General features: G+C 33.7%; 1 protein-coding gene and 1 long non-coding RNA gene across 10 annotated transcripts in view; one reads left to right on the top strand and one right to left on the bottom strand.

Annotated features, from left to right (window-relative positions):
• Window positions 1-25588, top strand: part of CTNNA2 (catenin alpha 2) — a 1086013-nt gene that overhangs the window by 1035129 nt on the left and 25296 nt on the right. For 7 of the 9 annotated variants that reach the window (XM_025453745.3, XM_025453746.3, XM_025453748.3 and 4 more), the window contains 3 exons: window positions 6427-6532; window positions 10304-10438; window positions 21340-21483. In XM_025453745.3, coding sequence (XP_025309530.1) covers window positions 6427-6532; window positions 10304-10438; window positions 21340-21483 — 385 coding nt within the window. The remainder of the gene's footprint in view (window positions 1-6426; window positions 6533-10303; window positions 10439-21339; window positions 21484-25588) is intronic. The other 2 variants (XM_025453751.2, XM_025453752.3) reach the window with 1 other exon arrangement.
• On the bottom strand, window positions 20645-21383 carry LOC112664287 (uncharacterized). Its single transcript, XR_003139622.2, has 2 exons — window positions 21314-21383; window positions 20645-21118 (listed from the first exon to the last, which is right to left on the bottom strand). It is a non-coding gene; the product is annotated as an uncharacterized LOC112664287 (long non-coding RNA).

Raw genomic sequence — 25588 nt, 5'->3', positions numbered from 1 at the left:
GTTAGTATGAGAAACTTGTGTTGATAATACATTTCTGTGCCTTAACTGTGGTAATAGTTACATGAAGTTACACATGTGATAAAATGCCTATAACTTGTATATACAGAGAACTGCATGTGCAACTGCTGAAATCTGAATAATCTCTATGAATCTTACCAATCTTAGTTTCCCAGTTGTATACTTATACTATAGTTATGCAAGATGTTAACATTGAAGGGGGTTTGGATTAAGGGTTCATAGGACATACTCATATAAATCCTTGTAAGTTCCTGGGAATCTATAATTACCTCAAAATGAAAAGTTAAAAATAGAAGGAATAATTGAATCAAATTAAATTCAGTTCCTCAGTCATACTAGCCACATTTTAAGTGTTTTATATCATGTGGGGATGCTATATTGAACAGTATAGAATTATAGAACATATCCATCATTACAAAAATCCTCTTGGACAGCTGCTATAGATACTCTGATGTCTGAAGGAGTTTCAGAAATCACTCCCAATCCATGCAATGATAACATTAAAATAAAATACTACCCTTGTGCTTATGTTGAGTATAGGGTCTCTTCTTTTAAAGATACTGGTTATTACCCCACAGTTAGCACCCAACTTCTGGCACAATAGTATAAAGAATCTAGTAAACTTTGATTCTCCCATTCCCTCAAGTGACACAACTATCTTTTCTATCCCTTTTCTCTTCTGTTTGTGATGTGGAGAAAGTGGGTCACGTCACTGATTCTGTACTCAAAGAAATTTGTGCTTTGAAACTTTCTTAAAACTCGGATAATGTTCAGAATCCTATACTAGATAGTCAGCATTTTCCAGATGTTTCAAAGAATTTTCTTAATTCATTTTCATGAAACAGTGAGGATGAACATGGCTTTAACTTCACTTTAGTACCTAAAGCACTTCTGAATATCTATATTATTCCATTTAGGAGTTGGCAGTTTTTCTTGTCCTATTTTTCTGAGTAATTATACTGCTCTCTGTTTTTATATTTACAATTTAAACCTGATGTTCGTATATATTGTGAAATGATCACGGTAAGTCTAGTTAACATCCATCACCATACATAGTTACAAATTTGTTTCCTTGATGAAAACTTTTAAGATCTACTCTCTTAGTCACTTTCAAGAATATAATTTATTATTATTATTATTATTATTATTATTATTATTATTTCCCCATGACTTATTTATTTTACAGCTGGGAGTTTGTATTTTTTAATTTCTTTCTCCCATTTCACTGCCTGCCTGCCTCTTACCCTCCACCCGTAGCCTTTGGTAACCACCAAATTGTTCTCTGTATCCATGAGTTTGAGTATTTCTGTGTGGTTTGTTGGTTGATTTTCTTTGTTTGTGTGGGTTCTGTTCTGTTCTGTTCTGTTCTGTTTTGTTTTGTTTTAGATTACTCCTATAAGTGAGCTCATATGGTATTTGTCTTTGTCTGATTTAACTTAGCATAATATCCTCAAGGTCCATCTATGTTGTCACATATGGCAAGATTTCACTCTTTGAGAGATGAATCCAATTCCTATATATAATATATATTATATATTTGTATTTGTGTGTATGTATACACATCTGTGTGTAAATATATATATTTTATATACATGTATGTGTGTGTATATATATATATATATATATATATATAAAACACATTTAAATTTTCATATCCTAGCTATTGTAAATAAGGATGCAATGAACACAGAGGTGCTTTTATTTCTTTAAGTCAGTGTTTTTATTTTCTTTGGATAAATAGCCATGAGTCGTATTGCTGGGTCATATGATACTTCTATTTTAAATCTTTCAGGAAGCCTCCATATTGTTTTCCATAACGACTACGCTAATTTACATTCCCTACCAACAGTGCATGAGAGTTCCTTTTTCCTCACCTCCTCACCAACACTTGTTATTTCTTTTCTTTTTGATAATAGCCTTTGTAACAGCCATTTATTTTTTATAATAGCCATTCTAACAGGTGTAAGCTGATCTCTCATTGTGGTTTGATTTGTATTTCCCTGATGATTAGTGATATTGAGCACTCTTTCAGGCTCCTGTTGGGTTTGTGTATATCTTCTATGGAAAAATGTCTATTCAGATCCTTTGTTCATTTTTAAATTGGATTATTTGCCTTTTTTGCTATTGAGTTGTAGGAATTCTTTATGTATTTTGAATATAAACCTTTATCAGATATATGACTTGCAAATATTTTCTCCCATTTGGTAAGTTGCCTTTTCATTTTGTTGATGGTTTCCTTTACTGTATAGGGGCCTTTTATTTATTTATTTATTTTTATTTTTTTGTTTGTACAGGAGCTTTTTAGTTTGAGATTGTCCCACTTGTTTATTTTTGCTTTTGTTGCCTTTGCTTTTGTTGTTAAATACAAAAAATCTTCAGGATCAATGTCAAGTTACTTATTGCCATGTTTTCTTTCAGGGTTTTTATGGTTTTACATCTTATAATCAAGTCTTAGGTCAATTTTGAGTTGATTTTTATGTATGATGTAAGATAATGGTCCAGTTTTATTCTTTTGCGTGTGGATGTTCAGTTTTTCCAACACCATTTATTGAAGACTGTTCCCCAGAGGATATTACTGGTTGCTTTGTCATAAGTTAAAGCACAAACTCTAGTAGAAATGATTTACACATTTGGCCCAGTAAAATTCAAATTTATATTAAAAAAACTGTAATGAAAGTAAATATACACGCTAAGACTAGAAGTTATTTGAAACATGAATAAATAACAAAAGATTAGAATCCAAAATACCCAGAGATCTTAGATACCAATTTAGGTTAAAACAAGTCATTAGAAAAATATGCAAAAACTTATATTAACAATCCAGAGAAAAGGATATATGAATGATAAACAATAATGATCAATAAATAATAAAAAGACAACCTCCTCTGTTATCAAAGAAATGGAAATCAAATTTTTATATCCATCAGATTGATGGAAACATAAGTGAATAAACATTATTTAAATTGATATGTACAGAAAGTTCATGAAATATGAACATACATTTTGAATATTATTGTAAAAGTAACCTGTATAACCATCACCTAGCTCCAGATGCCTCCATATACCTCTCACAGATCACAGTACTCTTGCTTTCCACTGGTAATAACTACTACTTTGAATTTTGACAGCACTTGCTGATTTTCTGAAGGGGGGAATAACCATTACTTATGCAGTATTTTCTGGTTTCCATGGAATAAGTACTCTTATCATGGCACATTTCAAGTAACCAGCACATCAACTGACTCACTAAACTGAAAATTTAACAGCAGCTCTTGTGAGCATGTGTGAACCCACTCTAGCACTCAACTGCCATTTCTTTAATTTCTTTGCTCTTTTTTTCTTTTAATTCCTTTTTAAAAAAAGTTTTACTACCTAAATAAGCATCCTCAAATAGTTTGTATTAGTTGATTCTCATAACATCAATGTTATATTACTTAATTCAGTTGGTTTTGAAGACTTCCTGTATTCTGGAAGAGTTTGAATAGCATTGGGATTATCTTCTTTTTAAAGGTTTAGTGAATTCCTCTGTGACACTACCAGGATTTACTGAATTTTTTACTAGCTTTCTCTTTAACACCCTTATTTATTTATTCCATGGAAATCAGACTCTGTAGATAATTTTTCAAAATCTCCTCTCTGATCAGCACTGGTAAATTATATTTTCCTAGGAAGTTACATCCTCCAGGTCCTCAAATTTATTTATGTGTATTGAAGAAAGCGGTTTTATGATGCTTTTTAATGTTCTGTTTTCTAAGGTTATTTCAGTATTACCTTTTTTACTTTTAAATATTTGTTTTCTCCTATTTTTTCTTGATAGCAATCTAGGTATATTTCTTTTTTTATATAAATTTATTTTTTATTGGTGTTCAATTTGTCAACATATAGAATAACACCCAGTGCTTATCCCTTCAAGTGCGCACCTCAGTGCCCGTCACCTAGTCACCCCCACCCTAGGTATATTTCTTTACATCACTTTGTCTTTTTTGCGGGGAGCCATTCTAGATTTATTTCCAGTGTTTCATTATTCTCTAAATCATTAATCTGTTCTTGAAATTTTATTAGTTTTTTTCTACTTCTTTCTAAATTCTTGAGTCAGATAATTATTGTTTTCATTATTTCTAATACATTCATATTTGTAATGAAAGCCATTTGTTTTTCTCTGTGATCACTACTTCAGCATTCTTATAAGAATGAAACATATATAGTAAAAAGAGTAAAGAGTACTGAATTGTAATACAGGACACAGAGATCCCAACCTAATTCTCTTTTTGTGTATCACTCTCTGCCAATTATCTTCATGGGCACAACACTTAGCCTTTCTCCTCCAGTTTCCATTTCCTTAACTAGAAAATAAGGAAATGATCTCAAAACTTCTATTTTGCTGTTTCATTTAATGAAATACATTCCTATCACCAACTTGCCACTTCAGGAATTAGAACGGAGTCTACGAAATGAACTCTAATCTCAAATTTTTTTTAAAAAGATGTCCTTAGTTTGTCTCTTCTGTGTAATCACAAAAGACATGATTCTAATCATTCTTTGGCTACAAGCTGGGAATCTGAGGCTCAGGTAGATGTAGATCTTATAAGTGTTCTTTACTAACTGCACATATTATGTCATAATCAATCGACAGTTGAAAGTTATATAAAGTTCACAAGGAATTGTTTTCCCAGATCCTTTGAAATTCTTGAAATAAATAAACATACCTGATTGTTGATAATAAAAAGTAGGCAGCATGTACCATTTTGTGAATGGGTTAAGATGATGCAAAAAGTAACAGATGCTATGTCACAGTAAAAGTGTAAAAAACATTTTAAGGTGTGGAAGTCATGGAAGAATGTGTAATAATGACAACAGTACAAAACATTGACAGATTCTGCATCTAAACTTTCCTTAAGAAATTTAAAGCATCAAAACCAAGGAAAAGGTTATTTAGAGATAATTTTTAAAATGTTAGAAAATGGGAGCCAGATTGTCAAAGAATCTTATCCACATTACGTAAAATTTGCATGTGAAATCCCTGTCATATTTAAAAATCTAAGTAGTAACTTAAAAAAAAAATCAATGTCCTTTGTGGAAGAATTAATGTTACCATAGCAAAATGAAATATCTTAAGTTTTGAACTTACCAGTATGTGTGATTAAGCATTGACATGAATACAATATAATTTTGTTTCTGCTATGAATGTAAAAAAAATACCAGAAGGGAAATTGGGAGGGAAACTGAACAAAATGCCCTTCATTTATATTTATTTTCTGAAGCCATTTGAAGTCTCCCATTTTATAAAATGTTGTTATATAACAATGGCAGTCATTGCCCACTCTGTATATCCCTGCATGTTCTAAATAAATCACTTCTGAGTAGTTTTTCTCTGCATCTCACCACATTTTCTAACTATAGGAATGTAATTTTGCAGCCTTAAAAAAAATGCATTGATTTTTAGATGCACATACGGAGGGCAGAATGAGTAACAATTCCAAAAAAAAAAAAAAAAAGAATAAATTTATTGTTTTATTTACCTCTCAGAAAAGAGAAAGAAAAGTTACATGCTACATTTTGTTTAAGGATTTATGATGCAGTATAGTTTCCTTTTCGTTTATAATAAATATTTAAAGTACATGTGATATTAAATGGTCCACCAAATTGAAAACCTTACGTGAAAACATGGGACAATGGTTTGGAAGCATAAAGTCATCTACTGTCACAGTGTTTTGTGTGTTCCTTCATGAGACAGTATCAGAAACCTACAAGCCAATGAAAGTGAAGGCTCAAAAGATTTGTGAGATTTTTGCTGAATGGTTCCCAGTCATGTGCAAGAGATTATTGCTTTTCAAAGTGCCAAAGTAGACTTAAAAATATGATTAATACAATATAGTGCTGGACATGGTATGAAAGGCAATGCACGTGCATTTGTTTCAGTTCACTCTGATTTAAATGTAGAACTTACAGTATGACCTTTATCAAACTTAGATGAGTTAATAATTTTTAGTTCATTTTTCTCTCCTCTAAAATGGGAATAATGATGCTTACTTGCTAGGGTTGTAATGAACACAAATGAAGTAGTATATATAATAGCACAGACACACGGCAAGTATTTAAATATTAAATTCCTATTGCCCTTGTGGTGATCATCTTTTTTTAATGAACCACTGTTTAAAAATAAATTAATGTAAAGAATAAAATGCGAGCATCCACTTCAAAATAGGAAAAATATTCCCTAAAAGTGAATGGAAGTAAAGTAGACTGTTAACATGGAAATTGAAGTGAATCTAGAAAACATTCAAAATTCCTCTAATGTGGCCACAGCAAAATCAAATATAAAAGCAAAGTTCTAGACAAACAATATGGTAGTTTTGTTTATTTCATCTCAACAGTGGATTTCTAATTATGTGGTATATGTTGTTTCAGAGGCAAAGGGCCATTGAAAAATACATCTGATGTTATTAATGCTGCCAAGAAAATTGCCGAAGCAGGTTCTCGAATGGACAAATTAGCCCGTGCTGTGGCTGATCAGGTAATATTAGAGGGAAGAGCAAGCACATGCTGTGCATTATCATTAATTAGCACTTGGGTTCTGTAATAGGTTTTATGTACCCTATAAAATGCCTCTGAAAGATAAATTGTAATCACTAACATTTTACAAACAGTCCTCTAAGTCTGTTGAGACTGAGCTTGTGGCAAAAGTAGATTCAACTTGGGAGGGGCTCATTTAAGCCCATGACCAAAATTTTGAGAAATCAGAGTACCCACTATTTAAGAGACATTACTCCCAAAGAATGGATTATGCTGGCTGCCCTCATTCAGCAAGTCAAGTGCTTAAGGAGGAAGACAAAAAGAACTTTAATTTTTGTTTTTTCATATTGATCTTATTGTACTGATGCTCTTTATAATTAGTAATAATTAATGCACTAACATAAATGGGATTAATCCACATAATCAAAAACCTCCAGATTTCATTTTAATCTGGATTTAAAGGAATCACAGATAAATGAAATTCTATTTCTTTTCAGACTGAAATCAGATACATGTTAAAGTAGTTCTCAATCTCACCTTGAATATTTGAGTTTATTTCTACACTTTTCATGTTATTGTGGCTTAAATTGGAACTCTAAAATCCTGTTCTAAATGGCTTGTTGCAATAATGCTCCATTCCTTATAAGGGTACTTTAGGCAGTAGACTTTTACAGGTAAGTAACAGTGGTTTACGCTTTGAACCATTTTAAAACGAAAATGTCTTAAAATATAAAATAAGATTCTGAAATAGAAAGTATTACTCAAGGTATTATTTACATGGACACAACATTCTTAGCATGAACTTGCTTACTAGCCTGCAATGCAGTGATGCTCTCTGGAGACACCAGGAGACATAGGATGTTCCTTCTCCGTAGATGGCCCTACTTTCCTATGTTTTTTGAGTTGCTTCTCCTCATTTTCTTCCTTCGTTCCTTAATATTCAGCTGTTCTCATAAATATTTGCTGTCTTTAACATCCCAGATTCTAGAGTCCTTTAGGTCAATACCAAATTCACTCATCTTCTTAATACCAAGAAGAAAAATACATGATTAAACCATTAAATTTACATTTAAAATAAGCCAACAGACAGTCTTGTTTTAATTTTTTTACGTCTGATGGCTAATCCAAGGGAATGTTTTTTGCTTCCTTTTAAATTTTTGAGAAATGATAGTAAAGATAATATATTAAATATTATCATCATTTGACTATCCCCTAAACATTTGTGCAGGGTGAAGACCAAATCGTTACTAAGTTGCTAATTTCAGGGAAGTATCAACTGCCAGGCTTCCTGCAGTTTGCAGCATAAATTGAGCTGCTTTATACAGAGTTCCATATGTATCCCAGAAAGTTCATGAAAAAGAGAGGAGAGACAGTGAATGTACTTGAAAATATGCATGTATGTATGCAAACAAACAAAAATACACCAGGCAGGAAAGAATGTCACAGTTTTTCACTGCAAATATTGAGGGCACTTGGGATGAGTGGAGTGAGAAGAAATTGGTGGTGGTTCTGAAAAGAGTTTTGTGAGGAAGGACTTCTTCCCAAAAGGGAAGGTAGATGGAGTTTGGATGGCTTTTCCATTAAACTCTGAATCTCAGTCACTGAAACTATTTCTTAGTATGTTGAGGCTCCTTGAGTTCAATATTTTTTATTGTGATTTTTGTTTTTGCTTTTACATTCTTAAACCCTTATTTCCAACAATTATGCAACTTGAATCCTAGCCCAAAACAGTTTTGCTATCTGGAAAGCACACCACCCGTGCACACAGACAAATCCCAGGATTCTGGATGTGTTTTGAAATTAAATGACAAAGTATTTAAATGCTACTCTGTGATGAGTTTTAAAATAAACATATGAGGGTTAAATATAACCCTTTCTTTGTGGCATTCTCCTTGTCATCAGCTGTGAAGCGACTTGCAATTTTTGCTAATGTTTTGTCTGAATAGGACTCCTCTTTCTCAAAATCTGCACCTATTTCCATGATACAAAAATTATTTTTCTTGGTCTAGCATGCTTTTATGTGTGTTTTAAATAATAGAAGAGAACGAGCATTAGCAAGGAGTAGATTTGCTGCCTTTATTTTGCCCTGAAAATATTTTTATGAAGATTTGATATACGCAAGCAATATAAACTTTTTACGGACTGTTGCATTTTTAATTACTCTTCCATTGAGATAGAACTTCCAGTTTAATTTGCTGCAAGGTATTTGTATCGAAAGCCTTGTCAGCCCTCTAGGGAGATATCATTTTAAAGTTAATTCCTTTCAGTACATGGGTCTCTGGAGTAGGATAAATATTACAGTATTAAGTACTCGTAGAAAGCTAAAAATAGTCTCTATGGGATTCTTTCTTGATAAATGCAGTTAGTGAAAAAAGTACCATAATGGTGTTCTAGATAAAAAAAGACCCCTGTGTCATTTTTTAAAGAAATGGCTATGTCACAACCACTGGCTTCAAATTATTAATGAACCAACTGTCTTTCTTTTCTTTCTTTTCTTTCTTTTCTTTTCTTTCTTTCTTTCTTTCTTTCTTTCTTTCTTTCTTTCTTTCTTTCTTTCTTTCTTCCTTTCTTCCTTCCTTCCTTCCTTCCTTCCTTCCTTCCTTCCTTCCTTCCTTTTTTCTTTCTTTCTTTCTTTCTTTCTTTCTTTCTTTCTTTCTTTCTTTCTTTCTTTCTTTCTTTCAGAATTGCCTTTCTTAAGCTTGAAGGAAAACTACCTGGAGTCTTTTTCTTACACTCTTATTTTAAATAAGTTGCTTCAGTTTTGGCTATAGGTACTTCATTCTTACAGTGTTTCATCAAGGATCTGGTGAGTATATGTCCTTTACAAGTACCAAACTGAGCTAGAACAATGAGATGGCCCACAGAATCTTGAACTGAACTTTTGATAGCAATAGAAATATATTTCAGTGACTAAATAGCCATTGGCACTGAAGCCTCAGAAATGCTTTAGGGAGTCACGTAAATGTCTGTGGAAATGTTCAGCTAAGCTCAGTTGTATTTGATGGACATCTACCCACTAAGTCACAAGGAGAATCCAGAATCCCTGCTCCTAGTTGACTCTGGAACAACCTTTGAAGAGTTTTGTTTTTACTCTTAGGGGTTTGTTATAATTTGTTTCAAACTCATTCTACTTCAATATATTGTTCTAACGGTGGTCATAATCCTTCTTAGAGTCTCTTATTTAAAGAAAGTTTATAATGTTGCTAAAATTTTGATAAATATGGAGATCCAAAAAGTGTGATAGACTTCCTTTAATGAATAATACTTTTCTGGGAAAGCCAAAGGAAACAGTGATATTTTTTTCCCTCAACTGACTGAATTGAAATTCTATCCATGCTGTGTCAGAGAGATTACTACACAGAGTGATTTCCTTCCAGCCTCTGTTGCTTTGGTTATCCATATTAAAATAACTACACATAGTGAATGTTGGATAGGCCACTAGGAAAAAAAAAAAAAAACCTGTAGAATATTTAGATTTCTTAACAGTTTAGAAGACAACTGGTAAAATTACTCATAAACATGTAGCAAAGTTCCAATAAGACTTTCTGGAAAATCTTCAATATTCTTTTTACAGAATTATATCAAAGTAGAGCTGACCATTCTAAACTACTGGCTGTGGCCTCCCTAAAATGTGCTATAAAGAAATGAAGTTAAATGGATGTAATTAAGGTATATGACACTAAAACTCTTTCTTCTCACAGCTTTTATATAGTGAGTGTTAGAGACTGAAGAATACTTACTAATTGAGATCACTTTTTTTAATGTTTTATAGTGTCCTGACTCAGCATGTAAGCAGGATTTATTAGCCTATCTTCAACGAATTGCCTTGTATTGCCATCAGCTTAATATCTGCAGCAAGGTGAAGGCAGAAGTACAGAATCTAGGAGGAGAGCTCATTGTGTCAGGGGTAAGCCGGGACTTGGGCTTCACAATTAAAGTTCCCACTGTTGTACTTCCAAGGCAAGCATTCTTGGCAACAGTACTGCTAAAAACACCAAACTACAGTGATTCATAGGGAGTTTTTTTTTTTTAAATAAATGTTATCACCATTATTCCAGACCTTACAATAACTCACAAAGAGCAATTTGATTTTCCAATTACCCTGTGTTTATACTAGCCTTGTAAAATCTCCATTCTTCACAAGAAAACTAATTTCATAGTCTGGAAACTCATTGCCAAGCTGTGACTATTATAATTATTTGGAGCTTTTGTACATTTACTCATTGTGAGTCTACTTCCTTTGTTAGTCCTAGTAATTTTCACTCTCTGTTCAGGAGCCAGCCTCTCTATGTGTGGATTGTGTTCACATGTTAGAGATGATGAAAACAATAGGAATTCATTCATCAGGTTCCAATGCATACTAGGTTATCAGTAACCCTTGAAAGCCAGAAAATATTTGAATTTAATACAGGTTGATGTGCTGTTGCCAAAAACTAACATAGTTGTCAAACACTAACAATTATGTATTCTTTGCTTAATCACTCCAGTGTTTCCCTTAGTATCCAGTCCACTTTCATCGAACGTAAAGAAATAAGTTCAATTAATAGAAGCATTATGATTTCTTGGCAAGATTTCCAAATGTATGTGTTGAGGTTCTTCACCTTGGCTTTTCCTCCCTCAGTCCCTTTCTTTGAATATGAGATGCCATCTATTGTAAACTATTTGCGAATTCCAAAGCGTGGCTCTGCCACCTTTAGTTCTTTTCCCAGTCAACCATGATGCTACCATTTTAAGTGTGGCATTACCGGGAATATAACATGATCAAAATGGTGAATGCTTTATGAGAATCAGACTACTTGTGAAGCTCAATTCTTTACCAGGGTATTTTCAGAAATGTAGCAGTTTTACCATTCGATAAAAATATGTGGAAAAATCATTCTTGAACCCAAAGGCTTCAGGTTCAATATATTTGGCTTGCAGAAAACAGCTGGGAAAAGAGCTGATCTGGCTTGCATGGAGATACCATCTGGAAAGCCCGTTCCATGCAGTCTCACCTAGAGTCCAATAAAATGGCTATTTTGTGCCTCTTCCCAAAGCATAGTCACCTCTTTGCATTTCCAAAATGATTCTGCTTCAACATTCTTCAACAACCAAGAGCAATCTGTCTTGCAATGTGTCCTTTCTGCCGAGTTGGTAATTACCAAGATTCTCTCTGCCAAGAAGTGATCAAAACATTGCATATCCCTTGCTTCCTTTCTTATCTTCAGACTCAATGGTATAGTCTCCCATACCATTCGGCTTTCATGTCCATCTGTTTATAGCACCCGTGGAACTGAGTGCTTTTTGTTTAGCTTGCCTTGTGTGCTTTCATTTGTCACTTTCCAATCTTATTATTTACATGGATGCGCACAGCATCTTTGTGGATCTCAGACTCCACAACCTCATCTAGGCGGTATATTTGACTGGCAGAATTGCTCCCCATTATCCTCTCAGTACCCATTGTTCATCACTGCTTCCAGAGCCTCATTTCCATTGTCTTTTCCTCATTTAGATGTAGTCCAAACCATCACTGGCTTTTATCACTTGCACTGTTGGCATTTGTAGAGGTGTTTGAGATTGAGAACACCATCAAGAAGCCTGTTTCCTTCTTTGAATCTTACTGGCAAAGTTCATATATCCTTGCATGGGAGAAGGCTTCTTCTAGAGGAATGTTATAAAACTTTACAATAATTCTGAGTCAAATGCATTATAAAAGTTTTGCTATATATTGCTCAGTCATGGACCTGCTCTTGGCCTCATTTTTTCAGAGCTTGATTGCTATTTGGTGCCATTCCTGCATCTGTAGTCTGCTGTCTTTGCCACTTCTGCCTCCATCTTATTCTTCATCCTCCTTCACTAATGGCCAATAGAGAAAAAAAAAAATCAATGTTTGTTTTGCAAAATAGCCACAAATGACTGCCTTCAAAGTTCTGAAAGAGTCAAGAATGTAAGACCCTATACACACAAACTTTCAATGATTTTGCCAAGAAAATGTGCCCATGCTTTGGGCCCCATTTATTTTGTTGTCTGGCATGACAAAGTTGCTACGTTTTTAAGGAAAAACTACAATAACATGCAATCAAAAAAAGAGAAATGCTTGAATCTTCCTTCCTTTTTCCCAATGTGTTTATGTACAAGGGATTCAAAGCTGTGACTTCTTCTCTGAAACCTATGAAAGCCCCCAGGAAGGTATATGTATTAGTAGTCAAAATTTCCCCTAAAACAAGAGATTTGGATAGATTATTTCCATTTTGGCAAGAAAAATGATTGGAATTTCAAAGCTGAGAGTTGTGTTTTTAGAGCCTTGTGCTAGCATGATGAACAAAATGCACATGTGCACAATTATATACCATGTCAGCATGTGTATGTTTTATGTGATTCTGTGTGTACAAACTGGGAAAGGCTTCTGTTGTATCTGCCATTGGCTTGAGAGGTGGGGCAGGAAGCTCATCAGGTCATGAGCAGGGGGACAATGGATACAAAATCTCTTGAGTCATGCTGGCAAGTTAGAGAAATAATGCAATTCTGGATATGTGCCTACATGTGCTCATTCACACAACTGCTATCTAAGAAGCACCATTAATTTTCTGGCTGGAGATTTGTTTTTAAAAGTTATTGGCTTAAATCTTTCTCACCAGCCAAAGTGCTGTACTTACTAAATCTTATATAGACGATGCATTGGTGAGCCAATTCAGCTTAAGCCATTTGTGTGGTTGCTAAGGGGGTCAATGGAAAAGAGAAAATTAAAAAAAAAACAAAAACAACAACAAAAAAACTAAAAGCTAACAGTGACGGAAATGCTAAGATGAAACTAGAAGAAACTTAAGTCCAGAAGATTAAATATCCATTAATTTATATACTGGCTTTATTTGCTTAGTGTTTATTTCTTTAATTTCTCAAGTCAGTTTACAGGCTTTTTGGAAAAAGAAATGTTCAAAGAAGAAAAGAAGAAAGAAAGAGAGGGAAGGTGGGACAGTAGGAGGGAAGAGTTGTGAAAGAAGGAAGAAAACAAAGGAAAGAGAAACTTAACTGTAGCATATTGTAAATTATTTTAGTGCAGGTAATATCCATTAAATGTGACAGCATTTATATTCATCATGGCAGAAAAGTTGAGCTATTTTTTCAAGTATGTAAACATATTTTGAATACAAGTTCGTTCCAGTGCTATGATGTGGATATTACCTGTATATTTGATTGTTGTGTTTTTAATTTTTATATGCTAGGTTTTAGAAGATTTAATGGATTCTCTTAAATTTTATTTTATTTTTTTTAATAAATTTATTTTTTATCAGTGTTCAATTTACCAACATACAGAATAACACCCAGTGCTCATCCCGTCAAGAGCCCCCCTAAGTGCCCGTCACCTATTCACCCCCACCCCCCGCCCTCCTCCCCTTCCACCACCCCTAGTTCATTTCCCAGAGTTAGGAGTCTTTATGTTCTCTCTCCCTTTCTGATATTTCCCACACATTTCTTCCCCCTTCCCTTATATTCCCTTTCACTATTATTTATATTCTCCAAATGAATGAGAACATATAATGTTTGTCCTTCTCTTAAATTTTAAAATGAAGATGTACATATAGATCTGGAGAAATAAACATTCCATAGCCTTTGATTATCTTTAGCTACTCTAACATTTATACTTCTGAATTTTTCTGAATGAGATTGGAAACACTAATATGGAATTTTAGAATGTAGAGTGCTAAACATCAAGCGTTTTCATAAATCTGAAAAATTCTACCTAATTATTTTTAAGAAGTTCAAATACATTAGAACAGTGAAGCCAGAATGCAATAGCAATTAACCCTACCTTGGACAGGAATTCAGTGTTTAGGTCAGAGATAGAAGGACACAGATTGTAAGTTATAGTTGACTCCCCATGAAAATCCCACACATTTTAATAGATTTTGTTGCATATCGGTGTCTTTTTCTCTTAACAAAATTTAGGAGCAGAGTTTGGAGGTGAGGAATGTTAGTTACATCCTCAGCCTGATTGAATAGAGCCCTACTCTATCCCTGAAGGATTGAGTAACCTGCCCTACCTAATGTATAATTTTGTTCTTTGCCATTTAAATCTCTCCTTTTCAAATTTGAATCCCTCTCAAGTGGGTTATGGAGAGAAACTTGACAAAGTGAGCAAATATAATTTGTGACATTGGTAGGATTTGAATTGGTAAAGAGAAAATTGGAGAATAAACAGGTCAGTTATAGTCTTTATTGCCTATGTTTCAATCATTAAAATTTGGACTCAATTAAAATCAACATGAATACTCATAGTAATAAATGAAACTATTCATACAATACTATGAACTGATAATGGTCAAATCAATCCTACCTGACTATGGCATATAATCAAAGATACATATGTGCATATACACAAACATAAACATGCAGCAAATATACATGATTTGATATTTACTCCTTTACCACCTGAATAAGCAGTAATCAGGAACTGAACAAGTGGTTGACAACTGTGACATATCTGATCCAATACAATTCAGGGAAAAGAAAATATGGGAATTATTTGTATAATGCTATATGTATATTTTAAAATATATATTATGGATTTTATTTTATACATTTATATTACATATTTTTAACTATTTATTTTAAAATGTGATTTATTGAGATGAGAATTGCATTTTATTTGAAAAGTTCTGTATTTATAAAAAATAGTGTCAGTATTTTGTAGTGGACTGACGCAGTCATTGAAACAAGCATTGTACTTGTATAGCCTTGTACTTTTGTACAACTTGTACCCTTTTATTGGGAAAGAGTCTTTTTTTAATATACACTCTGATTCTGTCTATTGTTAAATCTTGATTATCTCTACTGATCAGTGTAGTAGTAATGGAAAGAAATCTAAATTATTAGCTATTTCAATTTGGATCTGGAATGCATTTCTATGCTTCATGTGAACAAAAGAGTACATATTCAGGAAATTAGCAGGAGTTCCAAAGAATTTTCTCCAGCTTTTCCAGAGTCATTAAGTATTTGGGTATAACAGACTTCATGAACTATAGAACAGTAGGAGAGTCTAGATCTACAGAGAGTAAGACCAAAGCTTCAGATTACAAATCTGGATGGAAGAATGGTAGAAAGACTCTGTAACAGTAAGAAAATTAAATAAGTATCTATCATTAGCAGAATGGCTATAGTTCTTTGCATATACTTTACTAGTAAGATGGGTTGCTGAATAATTCTGTCTTTCTCCAAAAAGCCTAGCCCTCCCAATCTGTTATGGCAGTAAAATAATAACCATTTAATTTCTGATTCCCGCATTAAGTCTTCCTTAGTTACATTTATATCAGCACACATGGTCATTGATTTTTACACAACCCAAATTAGGCAAACTTTCAGGAAAAAATAGCCCTTAAGTGATTTTTCAGAGCAAATTCATTCTTCCAGTGTTATAAAAGTGATATTTAACAAACTCAAGGCATTACATGTGGAAGAAATGGAAAAATGGGGATTTTTATAAGAAAAGTGAAAATCTCCTTGGGTGCCAAGCATCGTAGGAAGTTTTGAGACTAGTGTACCACACTTGTCAAGTGTCTCCCTGAATTTAAATAGTCTTGTTCAAAGGAGAATGGTATATTGCTCTGTTAAAAGAAGTAGCTCTTAAGTTACATACTCAGTGATTATGACCCTAACATTATCAATTCGATCTACTTATTGAAAAAATAAATCAGGTTTTCACTGACGAAATTACACCAGTTGGTTATCTGATTTGTTTTATGCATAGAAAAAGACTTTATATTCTAATGCTCTCATTTTAAAATAAGACGACAGACTCTTTGTGGCTAAGCTGGAGCATGAACCAAGCAAAGAACTCTTTTTACCTTAAGTAAAGACATGGGTTGACCTAACTTGGATTTACTTGATGAATTGATTTGATTGCATCACCTGAGCTTGTAAACGGAGATATTTCTCTTTTAGTTTGAGGGGATTCATTATTACTCATCAGAGTAGAAGTGGCTAGTGGCTTTATGAAGAGTGACTCTGCCTTAGAAAGGTCAGTGCCATTACTTGTCCTTCAGTCAGTGTACTTTCATTCCTTTAGGTTTTAGAAGCTATTCAAGATTTGAAAGCCTTGAATTAAAAAGGCGGCAAATAATTCACACCTTAATCTAGTAGCAAGATTTCAGTTAATATTCAGTTAATTTGATGTTTTAGATTTCAGTTAATATTCAGACCATTATTTGGCAGCCAATGATGAGTAATATTTTATGAAAACTTGGAAATTAGACACATGGAGGTACCTGGTTAAGGGAAACTAATTGTGCATGTCTTTTGGTGTCTGTGCAACACAGGAAAACCTGTTGAAGAAGTACTGATTTATAACATTTTCCCATGAGACACATTCTGATTTTGAGATAGTTTGCTATAATTGATTTCATTCTAAACTGTTCTTTCTTTATTAATATATTTTAAATCATGTCTATAGTAGTGCCTTAGGCACTGTCTCTTCATTTTTAACTAGTTGTGGATATGTAAGAATAAATCCAGATAATACATATTCCCTTAAATTGAATCAAATAATTATGGGAATCCACAGTGTTAGGTAAAATAATGTTATTTATAAGCAGTATCTATAATTTAATTTGATTTCTGATTTTCTTGTGTACACGTGGATTTGTCAGCTCTAGTCAAGAAATACGTTATTTTGAATTGGTTACCTAAATTCATTGTGATTTTTTTTTTCATGTTCCTACTTGGATATACCTCAGGAATTCCTGGGTTGGAAGAAAAATTTGGAAGAAAAAGCAGCTAAAATGTGAATAAACTAATACAGGATATATAAATAAGAGAAGATGAATATTAAAATATACCCTAAATATTATCTGGCATCTCATTACTGATTTTGCACAATTTTCTATTACCTCAGATGATTCAAAATAAAGGAAATTAAGAGACTGCATAGCAAAATTGAGGCAGGATTTTATGTTTAGTATTAGACTTGATAAAATTTTGACAACCCTATCTTTCTAGAAAAGCATTAGCATTTTCATATCTTGTTCCTAACTTCTAGTGATAAGCTAACAATCAGGGCTTCAAAGAGTTGTACTTCCAGTTCACATAAGGATATTTTCTGATTCATTGAACAACATTTCTAGGGTGTTTCAACTACTTAAAAGGCACAGTGCTAAATATTGGTTTGGTGAAGGTATTCAAAGTCCTTTATCTCTAATAACTAATAATTTCCATGAAGAGGATAAATCTTTCTGTACATTGTGAATTTGTTAAATTGTGTGGTCCATTGGGTTTTCCTTTTTTGATTTAGTTTCTCATCTTCCTGTTTAACATTCTCAGCAAAAATAGTAGGGTATCTGTTGATGGCTATCTCTGTGTATTAACTGTTGTTCTTGGTTTACTATATTCTAGAAATAAAAATGTGTTTAACTTACTATTTTCTCCATTCTGTTCCTACAGATTATTTTGCCAAATGCTTTCTCCAGCTTAATTTAAATGATTTATAAAATGTGGCTTTTATCACAGCCCTTAGGAGAGAAATATGTGCCATGTTATGGCCCATGTATCTCACAAATAGGAAAGACTTCTGGATGGGCAGTGTGTAGTTTTCTTAGCTCGGATTTCTATTACTGCTTCAGGACATATTGTCTTACTCTATCTTGAACAGTCATTTTCTTTGTGGGCAATAAATATATTTCAAATATTTCATCCTAACCCAATTTTCTTGAAGGCAAGCTTACTTAATTTAGACTTTAATCTTTTCTTTCATCATCAATACTGTATCTTATTTTATTGCTTTTCTCTGAATACCTTCATCTGTGCAGATGCCTTGCTGATAATGAACTTGACTGGAGCTCTGGCTAGATCTTCTATCAAATCTGCACAATCTATATCTTGACCTCTTTCATCCATTTCCTTTTGCGAATCTATTTCTCAACTTAGAGAAGTTCCTGGAGAAGTTCCAGTTAGCGTCGTCTTATAAGAACCATGTACTCTTTTAAGTCCAAGGTTCTGTGTGTGAGACACTATCATAAAACAAACTCAAAATAGAATCTCTTTATCTAGAAACTCCCAGTTCAAATCTGTTGCTATCAAAATTATTTGGATTCTCTCTTGCTGAGATAATTCTCTTCGATAATAACAGCTTGGTCAGACTGCATGCCAACTGCCTGATCATGTCTTCCACAATGAATTACTTTATAAATACACCTCCAGATTATTCTTTTGAAATGTACAAATTATTCCACCTGACTTTTCTTGATCTTTTGCACTAAGTTAAGTAAAAACACTTTTCAACAAGCAAAATTTTGAAATCAACCCTACATCCATCTCTGATCAGAATGAAGTTATAATCACGACTTCATGATTGAAGGGCAATAATGGGGTCTCTTGACTGAAATCCTACAACCACTTCATACCTTGTCTTGAAAGGCTAACTCATCCATTTATGTGATATCATAGAAAGTATGCTTCAAATTCATAATTGTAGTGACACTTAGCTTTCATAAACAATGTCAAGAGGCTAGATCCTAAGAAGAGTTGGAAATTATCTGATCTTGGCATTGCATTCTGTGTCAAAGAAATTTTTTAACTAATATAACTAAAGACATTATTACAATCAATCATACTAAATTCACCTAAAACGTCAGCACAGTTCACCACTCTGCATCCTTTTGATGCAGCCTAGTTTTGCATTGGGTTCCTGAAGTCATGCTCCATTTCCAAATAAGTAATAGATAATAAGAAATATCAATAGATATGAGTCTAGTTTTATTTCGGTATTTAAAAAACATTTAACTCCATTTTTATTCTGATAACATTGGCAGATGTGCCTTCTTTGTTGGGTAGTAAAATTTTTAAGGTGTTTATTGGATGAATGAATAATTACCATTAGTAATCTTAAAATAATCTTTAAATTTTGCATGAAAGGTGAGATGAAACAAATAAGTTTCTAATACATAATAATCATTTTTGAAACTGAGAATTATGGTAAATGAATAGCACATTCCCTATAATGGGAAAGTCAGAAGATGCCTGCTTTCTAAAACAAATGGTATTATTTATAATAATAAAAGCATAAAAAAGCAAGGATAAGCCAACTAGTCAATGATCCAATAGGTAAAAATAGGGCCTCATATGCCAATTGTGAAAACTCATACAAAAAAGCTGTTGAATACAGAATTTGAACTTAGGTTTAGAATTACTGAAAACAGAAATACAATAATACAGTGAGGGAAACATGCAGAGTTATCATTGCTTCCTCTAATAAGTATAGAAAACATTAAGTGTAAGAAAAATTCCCTTTTTTTTCATAAATGTCAGATTTTTTTCTTTTCTATTGTCTTTAATTCTCTAAAGACATTTTTTTTAAATGTCTAGCATTTATTTTAAAGTAAAACATGTGAGTGATGTTGCCAAATCCATTATCAGTTTGAATTTAGTAGCACCTGTGTTTCAAAATGCTCCCTATCTGCCTATTTTGCTTAACTTTTAAATTGTGATTATTTAATATGCTTACATATTTAGTGAGCTAAGAATGGCAGGACTAAAAATAGAATTATATTTTCTTAAAACATAAAAAAATTGAATAAAGAATATTGTTTATCTGCATATAGAAACAAGTTTTGAGCTTACCCATTTATGATGCCATGAAATGTAAGCTATTACTTATACTAAGATATTTTCTGTGGCATGAGTGGGTTTCGATTTTCATATATTCCACTGGGCAGATAAAGATCTGGCTTCCATGTGGATGGTTTCAGGACTTACCTACTTTTCAATATCACCCCTTTCTTTTGTTTTGTTACTACCCACTTGACAACTTTGAGTAATTCATAGTTTGTAACTCTAAATCTCCATTAAAAAAAGACCTTAGTGTTCTCCATATTATTCTCTCACCTTGCCTGCTTTCCCCCTCCTCCCAAAATGGACTCAGAGGTTAAATTAAGCTATAACTATATGACTATAACTTCACTGCATGTGACACAAATCCTTGGTCAGTTAGCATCACTGGGTCACTAAAACTTGACCTCTGACAGTGGCAGTGTAGGGACCTTATGGTTACAGAAATCTTCCCATTTGATTTTCCTCGAGTTTTGAAGGTGGGCTTTGATTAACCCATTTACATACATGTTATATTCAGTACACACAGAAAAACTGGTCAACATTGACAGTAATATTTTGTGCTAAAGATAACATTTTCAGAAGTAGAGATAGGCATTGGTTATTGGCTTATCTTTTAAAATGTGCCTGTCACACAGCCCCTCCTTGGGTACAAAAAGGAAGAGTAAAAAGAGTTGCAGTTGTAGCAACAATGAATACATTAGTTCTTCAGTGATTCCATGAACGAGGTAAGTATCCTTTTAGTACCATGTACTGGCTGGAGATGCAGAGGCCAAGGGCTTGATGAAGGTCACACAGCAGGGCAATGGAACTTCCAAGAAAGACATCTGAGATTCCCCACATACTGTTCCAGGCTTTAAGAGCTGCAGCCCTTGCTTTCTCTCTTGGTGATCTTCAATGCTTTAAATAGGGGTTTCACACCCCCTTGAATCTCCCCACCATGATTGTCCCCACCAATGCCTGACAGGGCACGGTGCTTCTTCATTCTCCTTCTCCCAGATGGTCCATTTATCTGTTCAAGATAGCCAATGAGGAATTCATATGCCCGGGCTGCTTAATATCATGATGCCCACCCATATCTCTTTCAGCACCTAATTCCTTCATATGCCTCTTTCTCCCAATGACCCACTCCCTCTTCCACTTCCCTAATCCCTTCCCAATAGGGTACGTTTTTTTTTTTTTTTCTCTTGCTCTCTCTCTCACTCACTCTTTTCTGTATCTCTCGGAAATCAGACAGGAGTTCAGAGCACTTTCACTACCTTTTATGAGGTAGATTGTGATGTCATAGATGGGGGCAGGGCTAGTCAACTTTCTACCCACCTCCCAACCTGTGCTGAGGGAGCTCCGATCGGGAGTGGAAGCAGTGATTCCTCCATGGTGAGTAACTTTGCTTTCTGATGTAATCTGTCTCATTGTAAACATTAATTTTGAAAGCAGGTGGGTGGGGATTCAAAGACATAAAGATGTGACCACTCAAGTCTTCTTTACTACTATTAACCAACTTTGAGTAAAGGATCAACTTATGTATTCTTTGTATGAGTTGAGAATTCCACAGGACTGATATACATTCTTCAAGCATGATCTAAACTTGAGAAGTAGAAATGGTATTTCATTCCTTTATTTCTTAGTCTTTCTTCCCATTGGGACTGAAAGTCATTGCATATGTGGAATGAATCCATTCTGTAGTCCTTTGATGAGCTTCTTTAAGGAAGGCTAGTTAAGAGAATGTATTCTTCATTTGAAAGATTACAGAGTCACAAAATATCCTTTTTTGATGTTGGCTGAGAGAATCAGTCTGCTCTTTTAAAATTGTTGGGTAAAATTGTGAAGAAACCGATGCATAAAGAATTAACAAACTTGGTTTTGATGTAAACAGATGCAAGCTTTGTAATGTAAAGGTGCAGCTATTTCAAGGTGTCACAACCAGACTTGCTACCATTTTGTTGATGTTGCATGTCATCTCTGATCCTGTTTTGTAAGATTTTTTTCATAGTTAAGAGCTGTGAAATGTCACTGTTCTTTGTTTCATTTGGGTTTCTATAATAATGATTAATTTTTTTGTATGCCTTAGTGTTTAGAAAGAAAAGATCAACTGGAGTGAGAAATTTCCCTCCAGTTTACTTGTTTCCTCCAGGGTGCCTATTAAAACTGTCAAGATGTCAGCTTATATATAAAAGGGCAAAGGAGGTTCATGGAGGAGGTTAAGTCTTTAAAGGATGTTGAAGCATCAGTATGGGTACTTCTAAAAGGGTTTGACCATCAGAATGTGAGACCCTCTTTGTTTTCATGGGGTGGGATAAAAGCTTCTTGATGTGGGTCATGGGTATTAGGAAATATGTTAAGAGGATATCATTCATTTTTTTTTTTCAAAGAATACATCCCTAGTTAACTAACTATGTTTGGAAATTGGTGTGGGAAAATTGGAGGCAGTTTAAAAGGAAGTGCCCTTTTCCATCATTAGCTTTTCTGTTATGTGTAGACCTTCTCTCCCTCCTGCCCCGCTAAGTTATGTATTCTTAGAACTCAAAAGCATGAGAGATAATCCTGTTCTTTTCATTACCTGGGATGGAGTAGCATGACAAATTCTGAAGTGATATTTCCACCTATGCTTTCTAACCTGAAGTGACTCTTGGTAGAGATTTCAGGTACAATATTGGAAGATAGGGCCATAATTGGTCAGTAGGAAGATTTAAGTGATAATCACCTGTAATCAACTTAATATTGCAATGCGGGTAACAACACCAAAGTCTTACATGTTAGGTTATTTCTCTCAAGTCTTTGGCCCACATTCCTTTAAAAATACTTGCCCCCTCAAACCCAGGTAGAAGGAAACTTCCAGTGCCAGAAAAATCTAATGTCTAACTATAGCTCAAGTTTTTAATGTCTTTTATCAACCCCTCATACAGCTGCCAGGTAAGAAATGCTCATATTTTACAAACCCTTGGAATACAATCATCTTTAACTTCGTGAGTTAAGAACAGTTGTGTTGTACACTTGTGCAAATTCAGAGAGTCTATCATGGAATGCATTGTGCATGCACTTGTTTATCTTCATGTGCATGTTTCGTTTATAGTGGTGTTCATATTTTAATCCATTTGTATGTATTAAAATTCTAATTTAAAAATAATACTACATATTGTGCTGTAAATAAAGCAATGAAGTGTAACAGAAGTTGAATTAATCTGGGGTCTTAACACTGGTAATAAAAGCTCCATTTCTGTCATTGACTAATAAGGTAACTGAAAGAAAATTACTTAGATCTCTGGCCTCAGTGTTTTCATTGTAAAGTTGTGATTGATGATCTACAAGATATATCCTGAAGTACTCTGCTCTAAAACTGTATGGTTTTATAATATATTTTTCAAAGAAATTGCTTATGGGAAAAAAGACTGACTAGGTAATGAGACATTGTTTTAATATGAGACATAGCATTTCTATAGACCAGAAAGAAAGTTTCAGTCCAAAGTAGGTTTTAGAATGTACCCTATATTTGATATAGTGTTATTTGGTTAACAAGTGGGCTCTATTCTTTTAAATGGACAATGTCAAACATGTGATAGTTGTTAGCTATGTGTTGATTTGGAAGATTGATTTTTTTTTTTTTTTAGCTCCATACTTTTGTTCTGATTATTTGAGATTAAAAAAATCTTTATCTACTAGGTAAATGGATGGATTTAGGCATCATTGGGACTTTAAAATTAAAAGTTACTTATGCAGAATTGTAGAAATTCCTTTGTGGTATTGGTATGAATTTATGAGTAGGAAATTGGTGGGTACTAAGGAATGTGTTATAGGGGTTGAAACACATGTATGGCCTGGCTCCTGCTCTGATGAATGTGCAAACTTTTGGGGTACCTAGACACGTGCCAAGTGTCAACTTGGAGGTGAAGCCAATACATGTCTAAGAACTAAGATGTGACCCTGTACTGTTGGGTAGACTGGATTGTACTAGGAAGGCTTTCTGAGAAGCTGAGAGTCTTCAATCACTTGGAACGCAGTGATTTAGATTTGTGTTGTTGCACAACACACAGGTTATCAAGACCATGGAATTGTAAATCTTGCAGAGGAGGTATTATGTTTAGATATGTCATGTATCAAAGCCACATGTCAAAATATTTGCATATGATCCAGCTCCATACTTTCCCTGAGTCCATTCCACTCAATCATATGGTGACTTTACAATATATGATACTTGCTTAGAAGAGTTGAGGAGGCTGCAAGTGAGTGTAGTGCAAAGATTATTAAGATATAATCAGGTAGCCATTTTCTCAGTTATACAAAAGGTCATATCATCACTCATATCCACAACTGCAGAAGAAAAATAAAAGGAAGGAATTAGGGACAAGAGACTCTAGCTTCGAGACATTCTGATATTCTGACAAAAATGGAAAGGGATTATATTACCACTGACACATTTAGAAATATTAATGGCCATAAAGAAATGTCCATAAGCTAGAGAATCCACATAAGCAGGACAATTTTCCAAAGCAAACCAAAAGTTCTCTATGTACTGAGCAGGAGACTGCTGTCAAACAGCCAACGTTGGGAAGGTTTAAACACTAAAACTGCACATGATTATTATGCAAGTCTCCTTCCCCAATGCACTTGGAAAGAGGGTATTCATTTGGGCATTATTTGCCCACTTTGACAATGAAGCATGCTTATCTTTGAAAGCTTCTCTAGTACTGTAAATTCACAGATGATTTACAGTGTATACTTTACATCACTTAGCACTGTTTGTTGTATTTCCTGCCATCCAAATTCCTTCTAAGTTACTACTTTGGCTTTTCTAATAGGTTGGAATTCCATGAGTAGAATCATCTATCCCAGATTTTAAAGACTTAGTTTACATTATCCAGTGAAATATTTCTTAATTTCCTATTGAGACATAAAAATCCATTTCTAGAATATACCATCTCAGAAAATCACTGCCAAAGCAGTTTATATATATGGGAATGATGAAATAGCATGTTCAGTTTGTGTTCTCTTAGAAATAATTTTCCCCCAAAAAAAGTTCAAGTAGGACTTAGATACAATTTTGCCAAACAGTATAAATTATTAAAAGAATTTGAGATACTGGAAATTTGTCTCAAAAGAACAATAACAAAGGATGACACCTATTCCCTCTATCATCCTAAATATCTCTAGAGGTATCAGTTAGATTATAATTCAACAAATGTTTATTGGGTAAATAATATGTGATATTTACTGTCCTATGAATGGCATGGAATTAATGTGGAAAACAGACCCATAATCAATAACCACAACAGTAATTATAAATTAAAATAATCACTGTAACAGAAATATATATAAAATGATATGGGCATTCCTAAAGAGAAGGTAACTTCATAAAGGGGGTAATATATTTTTGAACCTTCATGGATACATAGATAAAAGTTTTCCAGGTAGAAGAGAAGAGAAAAGATTAGCTCAGGAGAGAAACAGAATGTCCATAGTTTTAAGGTATAGGTGTATTTTTGCT

Source organism: Canis lupus, chromosome 17, assembly GCF_003254725.2.
Source record: "Canis lupus dingo isolate Sandy chromosome 17, ASM325472v2, whole genome shotgun sequence".
In the NCBI taxonomy this organism is placed as follows: Eukaryota; Metazoa; Chordata; class Mammalia; order Carnivora; family Canidae; genus Canis; species Canis lupus.
This window is presented reverse-complemented; position numbering and strand designations above follow the sequence as displayed.